At 50.8% G+C, this 8,389-nt stretch overlaps 2 protein-coding genes across 3 annotated transcripts; one reads left to right on the forward strand and one right to left on the reverse strand.

The window, feature by feature from the left end:
* Nucleotides 1-227: 227 nt before the first annotated feature.
* Nucleotides 228-4,534, reverse strand: POLR3K (RNA polymerase III subunit K). Its single transcript, XM_015074850.3, has 3 exons — nucleotides 4,367-4,534; nucleotides 2,902-2,989; nucleotides 228-794 (listed from the first exon to the last, which is right to left on the reverse strand). Exons 1-3 carry the CDS (start codon nucleotides 4,475-4,477, stop codon nucleotides 667-669), a joined length of 327 nt encoding a protein of 108 aa, XP_014930336.1. The 5' UTR covers nucleotides 4,478-4,534; the 3' UTR covers nucleotides 228-666.
* Nucleotides 3,847-8,106, forward strand: SNRNP25 (small nuclear ribonucleoprotein U11/U12 subunit 25). Of its 2 annotated transcripts, XM_027043793.2 has the most exons (6): nucleotides 4,092-4,239; nucleotides 4,752-4,945; nucleotides 6,150-6,240; nucleotides 6,480-6,585; nucleotides 7,137-7,211; nucleotides 7,666-8,106. In XM_027043793.2, exons 2-6 carry the CDS (start codon nucleotides 4,904-4,906, stop codon nucleotides 7,721-7,723), a joined length of 372 nt encoding a protein of 123 aa, XP_026899594.2. In that variant the 5' UTR covers nucleotides 4,092-4,239; nucleotides 4,752-4,903; the 3' UTR covers nucleotides 7,724-8,106. The 2 variants fall into 2 exon arrangements, 1 of the variants encoding a protein (XP_026899594.2); XR_008294660.1 differs by lacking the exons at nucleotides 6,150-6,240; nucleotides 7,666-8,106 and adding an exon at nucleotides 3,847-3,981 and having other exon boundaries at nucleotides 7,137-7,155.
* The last annotated feature ends 283 nt before the right edge of the window (nucleotides 8,107-8,389 follow it).

Consider the following 8,389-nt stretch of genomic DNA (forward strand, 5'->3'; position numbering starts at 1 on the left):
TCCTGTCCCCATCTAGTCTGAGGTGTCCTTTTTCTTTTGCAACTGGAAAGACGAAAGAAAATATAAAGACATTCTATCTAATACATTTACTGCAATCCTAGGAAACAAGAACAGAAATGATACATTGAAATCCATGTTATGAGCAATTTTGTGACCAGGAAAGCCCTAAGTATGGCAGCTGTTAGATGTCTACTTCTCAAGGCATTTAAAACACTGAAAAAGCAGTATTGGGTTTTCCATTTTAATTAAATATTCACAACAGATTGTGTTTAAGTTTGCAATGAACAGTTAGGTACTTAGGGACATCTAATGGACTAAATTGTAAAACTTCATCAGTTGTGCAAACAGGGTACATATCTCAGAGAGCTGGTGGTGAGAGAATACCAATTACCCAATTCACATAAGAGATAAACCAACAGGACCACAGATAGAGTACACTACGTTATGGGTACGCTTCCCCCCACAAACAAAATCTCCCTGGACATAAATGAGCTCACCTGCTCATTGGCAGATAGGCTAATTTGCTGACATCCTGGGCAGCTACCCTAAAAGGGTTAGCTTTCTGCCACACCAGCAAAAACTCAGGACCCAGTTCACACTCCCGACTGGGAATTTACCCTGGAGAACCAGGTGAGCAGACACTGACACAGCTGGGCCAGCCTGGCCCTAGTCCCTCCAGCGGTGTCCACACTGAGCATTGCAGCATTTGTAGAAAGTGGTCATTGGCTCATCTGCAGAGCGGGTCTGAAGCTGCATGAAATAGGCACGAGGATGCTCGCATTTCGGGCAGGACTCTGGCAACAAGAAAAAACAAGTGACTCACATTATTTAAAAAAATGATGTTAATGACCCAAACACACCGCTTAAGAGGAGGTGTTGTGGAAAGGCAGCAAAGACCCTCCTCCCACTGCATTCATCTGGGACCCCTTCCCTAGGCTACCTTGTACCATGATTTAAGGCTACAGTTAGTGGCAACATTCCCCCTATGCTCTCACACTGAGGGAACTGAGGATACCTACGACTCAGAAAACACTCCTCCATCCTTCCGGGGGTCCCATTTTTCTTTTCTACTCTGGCTGAAGACTGGTTGGAAATGTAACATGAAAACTGACTCATGGCTACCATGTGCATTATGAGGTCCACTCCCTGAAGAATCTTCTAAGTGCGCTTCCATCACCAGCGCCTTCTCATCTTCCCAGAGGAGCCCCCAGTGTATGATGAATCCACTTCCCCTTACATTTAGGGATCCAGGGGCGCCTCAGGTCCTGATCTCACAGTTCGTGAGTTTGAGCCCTGTGTGGGGCTCTGTGCTGACAACACAGAGCCTGCTTGGGATTCTCTCTCTCCTTCTCTGTCTGTCCCTCCCCTATTCACACACACACTCTCTCTCTCTCTCTCTCAAAACAAATAAATAAACTTAAAAAAAAAAAAAAAAAGACAATTTAGGGATCCCTTTTGGCAACAGTTCCTCAGGCTATTCTTATGAAGATCTCACCACACACCCCACACCTTTGCAAAGTGCCTCAAGGCAAAGCTATTTCACTTTGAGAAACTGACCCTACTCTTCATAACACCTTCAAACACTCTCAAACACCATTTTGAACACTAGGTTCATAATTCATCTCCTTTTGACAAATTCTGCCGATGCTAATGTTACCCTATCAAATTTGGATGTTCTTCCAGAGGGGAAAAAAAGATGGTACTAAGCAGGAGTTGGCTCTTCCTCCACTAAGTACAGGCGTGTCTAGGGCTCTCCTCTTTCCTTCCTTGCTCATGTTTACCTCTATCAGATATGAAACAAGACTTAAAAAAAGCACTTTACGGGAACCCTCTTGCACTGTTGGTGGGAATGCAAATTGGTGCAGCCACTCTGGAAAACAATGTGGAGGTTCCTCAGAAAATTAAAACTAGACCTACCCTATGACCCAGCAATAGCACTGCTAGGAATTTATCCAAGGGATACAGGAGTGCTGATGCACAGGGGCACTTGTACCCCAATGTTTATAACAGCACTCTCAACAATAGCCAAATTATGGAAAGAGCCAAAATGTCCATCAACTGATGAATGGATAAAGAAATTGTGGTTTATATACACAATGGAGTACTACAGGGCAATGAGAAAGAACGAAATATGGCCCTTTGTAGCAACGTGGATGGAACTGGAGAGTGTGATGCTAAGTGAAATCAGCCACACAGAGAAAGACAGATACCATATGTTTGCACTCTTATGTGGATCCTGAGAAACTTAACAGAAACCCATGGGGGAGGGGAAGGAAAAAAAAAAAAAAAAGAGGTTAGAGTGGGAGAGAGCCAAAGCATGAGAGACTCTTAAAAACTGAGAACAAACTGAGGGTTGATGGGGGGTGGGAGGGAGGGGAGGGTGGGTGATGGGTATTGAGGAGGGCACCTGTTGGAATGAGCACTGGGTGTCGTATGGAAACCAATTGGACGATAAATTTCATATATTGAAAAAAAAAAAAAAAGCACTTTAAAGCTCTCGGGCACTAACTTTTAAAAATCGACACCAGAATTTTTTCCCTTAGGCTCTGACTTCTTTCAGTCCTGTCACTGTGGCTATCATCACAGCTATGGAGTGTGTTGGATTGACTCACTTCATGCTCTCACAATCAGGGAATATGGAATAGCCCCAGAAAGGTCAAGAGAGCCCAGCAAGGTCGTAAAACATGAAGAGGTCACTCTGAGACTCTAGTCTAGGTCTGTGCCTATACTGTCTGTCTTAGTAACGAATTATTAAAGGAAAACATTAACACACTTTCTATTTTTAGAAGCTCACTTCCTCCAAGTACATCACTGACTCGGACATGTGGAAGTGTCACTGTAAGCAGCCTCAGCAGCCTCATCTCTCTCCACAGCTCTGTACCAGAAAAGGTTCCTTCTCACCTGCAGTAGAGTCAACATTCTCCCAGGCAGCTGCTCCACCAAGCACGTCATCCACTTCTTTCAGCTTTGGGTATTTCCGATTTGTTACCTAACAAACAACAGCAAGTCTTCAGGCTCCAAGTAAGGGAACATTACAAACCTGGGTCACCAAACCACACCTGTCCTCAAGTGTCTCGCCAGACTTCCTTCAAGGCAGACTAGAGGGCTACTAAAAGAAAACAGTTTCTACTCTCACAGAGCAGGACTTGCCATTGGGATTTAGAGGATCCAGGCTTGGGATACCCCAAAAGAAGAGAAAGAGTCACTGGTGAGAAAAAAAAATCTCTGCGAGGACTGGATGACACACCAGAGCAGGAAGGAAAACAGCACAGGTGGGATCTCACACTTCTACGGTAACTACACAACCCAAAATGAGAGAAACACAACTAAAGCCAAAGCGTACCACTTGGCTGGGGAGCCCAGCCAGAGAGCTTTCAAAGCAGGTCACATTGGGCTTCCTTCCCAAGTTTTACCACGCATCCTTGAAATTTCAGGGTTACCTAAGAGTTCACTCTTCCCACAGTTTCAGATCCTAAACTCCCACAACACAGCCCTGCGGTAGAGTAATACACAAACATTAGGAGGGAGGGCTCTGCTTCTAAAAAGTAAAAGCGTGCTAATAAATAAGGATGTTATTATCAAGGCAAAATAACAACTTATAATAGAGAGTGCATGATTTCACTACATTCCAGGTTCACACCAGAGCATAACAGGGCACAAAACAAACATCACTGCTTTCCTTACACCTTATGTCCTAGTAGTGATAAAGCACCTAAGTTACAAAGTATATTAGAAGGCAAGGAGTCCGATGGATTAAAATAAAAAAGGGAAGGCGGACAAAATGGGGGGAGGAGCTGAAGTTTTAACCGCAGCAGTCACTTAAGACACGACCAACGAGTGGCATGGTTATCTAGGGAAAAAGTAAGCCGAGCAGAAGGCATGCGCAAAAGCCGGGTAGCACGTGCGCAATGGGGGCTCCTCCAAGAGGCTGCTGTTGCTGGGGACGAAGAGTACATTAGGACGTGCCATCAGACTTGCAAGGTCGCGGGGAGGTGCTGGCGTCAGAGCCTACCCGGCCCTGGGAATGTGCGGGGGAGGTACTGAGACTTTTCGAGCACAGGACGGACTTGATCTGACTTAAACGTTGACAGGATCACTCGGGCAGCTGCCGTGAATACAGTGACGGGAACGCGCGCGCGGGCCTGAAGCCCGAGGGCGAGGTTAGGACTGCAACGCCAGGAGATGACTGGACGGAGCCCAAGGTGACGGCAGTGGGGCGGGACAAACAGCCGGATCAAGGTAGGGACCACAGGATCTGCCTCCGACGGGAAGTGGCTGCGAGAGCAAGGGCGCATGAAGGCGGTCTCGGGGCTGGTGGGAGGGGAAGCGGGAGGCTCCCGGCTCGGCGCCGGCCTCTGGGCCCCACCTTGCGGGTGATGTTGTGCACGTAGGGGCAGGTGTTGCAGGCGAAGCGGTGGCAGCGCTGTCCCTCTTCCACGATTAGCCCGTTCCCGCAACCAGGGCAGAAGAGCAGCATGGCGGCCGCCTGGGTCCCGCAAGCTACCGGCAACCCCCGCGGCCGGCCGCTGGGCACAGACACCAGGCCCGTCGCCAGCTCACATTGGTTCGGGAATCCGCCCCACCCCCCGGCCTACCAATGGAAACGCCGATTTCGCGTTCCCAGTGAGCACTGCGGCAGGCCGCCTCGCGCTTCTCATTGGTCCTCGTGGCGGCCCCGCCCCTCGCAAACCCCGTGACTGGGCTGCTGTGCCCGCGGGTGCGCGCCCCGCCTCCGTCGCGTACCCCAACAGGTAGTGCGGGCCGTGCCTGGGGACTAAGAGGCGCCCTGGAGCAGGCGGAGGAGGAGGTGGCTGTGCGGCCCGAGACTCCCGAGGACGATGAGGACGAAGAGGAGGCGCTGCCACACTCCGAGGCGGTAGACGTGTTCCAGGAGGGTCTCGCCATGGTCGTGCAGGACCCGCTGCTATGCGATCTACCGATCCAGGTGCGCGCGGGCGGGGAGCCGCCGGGGGTCGTTCCCCGCCGGGCGATGCTCCCGCTGACGGACCTCTGGAGGCCCTGATGGGGAGCTAGGGGAAGGCGCCTCTGGGCTCAAACGAAGGTCTTAACCGGGGCGGGGATGGAGGTGGGGGTTGGGTGGGCGAACGAGGCTCTCACCTGGCGAGCAGAATTTAAAGGGATCAAAACAAACCACAACAAAATTTAAAAAAAAAAAAAAAAAAAAAAGGTCAGGCTATATGACCTTTTAATACACTGTTTCAAAAACTCGAAGGTCATGTGAATAAGTCTGTGATAAACAAAACAGTGAAATTTTACGCAAAGACCAGATCAGCACTGATGGTTTTTCACTTATCAGCCTTCAGTGTGCCTCAGGACGGTCCTGTCTTTAAATCATTGTAGCGGGAAGAACAATGTCAGTTCAGTCTGAGAGCCCCTAATTACCAGGATTCAGGCCAGGGCCCAGGACAATGTAGACATGAGTCAAGTGTGCAGGATTTACCAGGACACCACAACACGGTAATGATAAAACATTGTAATACAACTAAAAAATAATACAATTAAAAAATAAAACTCCAATATGAGCAAAATAACAAGGATGCTAAAGGGAAAGGTAGACTCACGTCTACGTTGTCCTGGGCCCTGGCCTGAATCCTGGTAATTAGGGGCTCTCAGACTCAACTGACATTGTTCTTCCTGCTACCGAGCCCCAGAACCCGGATCTGATCCTCATCCTCCTGTTTCTGCACTCCTCTTTCTCCCGAGATCCTATCCGCTTTGCACATTAAATACAAACATGTGGGTGGAACTGGGGAAAACCCTACCATACAAGCAAGAAATTTTGTTTCTTGTTCTTCATAAAATACGGTACTGCTGGGGCGCCTGGGTGGCTCAGTCGGTGGAGCGTCCGACTTCAGCTCAGGTCACGATCTCGCGGTCCGTGAGTTCGAGCCCCGCGTCGGGCTCTGGGCTGACGGCTCAGAGCCTGGAGCCTGCTTCCGATTCTGTGTCTCCCTCTCTCTCTGCCCCTCCCCCGTTCATGCTCTGTCTCTCTCTGTCTCAAAAATAAATAAACATTAAAAAAATATATGGTACTGCTTTTTGGACACTATCAGCTTGCTTTCTTTTGTTGTTGTTTGGGATGGTAAAGAGAGGCAGGGATCCCACTTCCACCCTTGGTCTTTTTATAGGTTACTTTAGAAGAGGTCAATTCACAAATAGCACTAGAATATGGCCAAGCAATGACAGTCCGAGTGTGCAAGATGGATGGAGAAATAATGCGTAAGTGCTCCCTTCTCCTTTTGGGCCATGCAGTCTGAGTTTTCACACAGGCAAGATGCTAACATGGCTGCTCAGTGGGAGACTCAAGGGCCACGTCCAAGGATACTGGGGCAAGCACAGGCCTACCCTACCCAGATCTGAATCTCCATCCAAAACCATCTGGACAGAGCTTCTGGGTTCCTTTCCTGCCATCCGAGGCCGTGGCTCCCCGCCATGGCTGTTCTCCTTTTGTGTTGCAGCTGTGGTTGTGGTACAGAATGCTACGGTCCTGGACCTGAAGAAGGCCATTCAGAGATACGTGCAGCTCAGGCAGGAGCGGGAAGGAGGCATTCAGCACATCAGCTGGTAAGTGGAGCCACAGGAAGGGCTGGTGCCGCACGAGCACCTGCTGCCTGTATGCTGCAAAGTGCCAACGGGGTCTGAGCTCCCTGTCCCAAGCATGGAGACGTGGTGGCTGCCTCCATGCCTGGGAGTCCTGCCTCAGCTGCTCTTTCATGCTCTTTCACCTCACCTAGATAGCATTTCCAGTGGCCGGAAGTGGTCTCCCTGGTTACGGATGGGGCAGCTTTCAGCAGCCCCACCCCATCTTTACATGGGTGCTCTCCTCACTCCCACTAGGTCAGATGTCTTGTTGCCTGTGTGTTGGTATTGCCACCTGTTTTGTTAATAAGGTGTGTTTGGCTCCCAGCCACCCCACACAGCCCGTTGAGAGCAGTGCTTCCTTAGAGCTACCTCATGCCCGGTGCATACGTGGTGCAGGAAAGGCCAAGAAGAGGCCACCTGCCCTGGGCCCCCAGGACTGAGCACCTTGAGCTCATCTCACACACAGCCCCTGCATCCCAGCTGGCCAGTCACCGTGCTTGTGGTTTACCTGAATCCCCATCTGAATCTTGCAGGTCCTATGTGTGGAGGACATACTACCTGACCTCTGCAGGAGAGAAGCTCACTGAGGACAGGAAGAAGCTTCGAGAGTAAGTTGGGGCCACGTTTTGAGCTGCATCTAGTGTGTTGCCCTCTTGTTCCCCAAGCCCTGCCAGAGGGCCGGGGCCTCTTCCCCGGAAGGAGGAGTCTTAAATCACTTACCGGGGAATAACCAAGACCAGCACAGTCCCTGGATGGACTGACTCCTTCCTGCAAGGAGCTTCCTGGGGGCCCTTCCTACCGGAACGGGAGGCATAAGCACGGTGTGAGCACTGCTGACTAGTGGCAGGGTGGGGCTTCCCACAGCCAGAGGAGGGCAGTGAGAGCATGTGTGCAGGAGAAAGGCTGCCCGCTGGCACAGTGTGGGCTATGGGGCGATGGCCACTGCCACTTCCTCACCTTCCTGGACACAGTGCTCTTCCTATTTGTCCTTTCTTGGTCCCTGACATGAGTCTCTGGTGAGGAGTCACAAACAAACCTCACACTACAGCCCTCCTCTTTCAGTTACGGTATCCGGAATCGGGATGAGGTGTCCTTCATCAAAAAGCTGAGGCAAAAATGAACCTCCAGACAAGGACAACTGTGCTACTGACCAAGCTCCCCCCACCCCCAGGAGGAAGCCTTCGACAACTGTTCCCTTTTTGCAGAAGAGTGTTGAGGTGGCCTGCACCTAGCTGGAACACCCTAATCATGTGGCAGATGGGCCTGGCCCTCTGTACAGGATTCATCCATTTGCTTCTTAGTTTGGAAAGTAAAAAAGCCACAGTACTTGGGGCAGGAGGGACTGGTGCTGCCCAGTCCCAGAGGGGAAGCAAGGGCAGAGAATAGTGCAAGTGAGTGCTAAGGTGGAGGACGCTTCACCTGAGCCCTGCGGCCACCCCCTGGCCATAAGACCCTTTTACTGTGATCTCTACAGCAAGGGGAAATAAAGGCAGAGTGGCTGGCTTTCTGTTTGTGCTTATGGGGAAACAGGGCCTGGGATCAAGAGTATGTGGATGAGGCCCCCAGCCTCAGCTCACAGGGTTCACCTATAGCAACACCTTCACCCTTTGGCTTCCGGAAAGGGAGGTAGCCTGGGGCTGAACTTTGAGCTGCCGGCTGGGTAGGTGGTATTGGGGTCAGAGACGCTTCTCATTGGTCCGGGGGGGGGGGGGGGGGGGGTGGTGACCGCACAGCTATGGGTTCTTCTTTCATTATCAGCTGCCAGTTACTGTAAGGAAGGGGGACA

This window comes from Acinonyx jubatus, chromosome E3 (genome assembly GCF_027475565.1).
Source record: "Acinonyx jubatus isolate Ajub_Pintada_27869175 chromosome E3, VMU_Ajub_asm_v1.0, whole genome shotgun sequence".
In the NCBI taxonomy this organism is placed as follows: Eukaryota; Metazoa; Chordata; class Mammalia; order Carnivora; family Felidae; genus Acinonyx; species Acinonyx jubatus.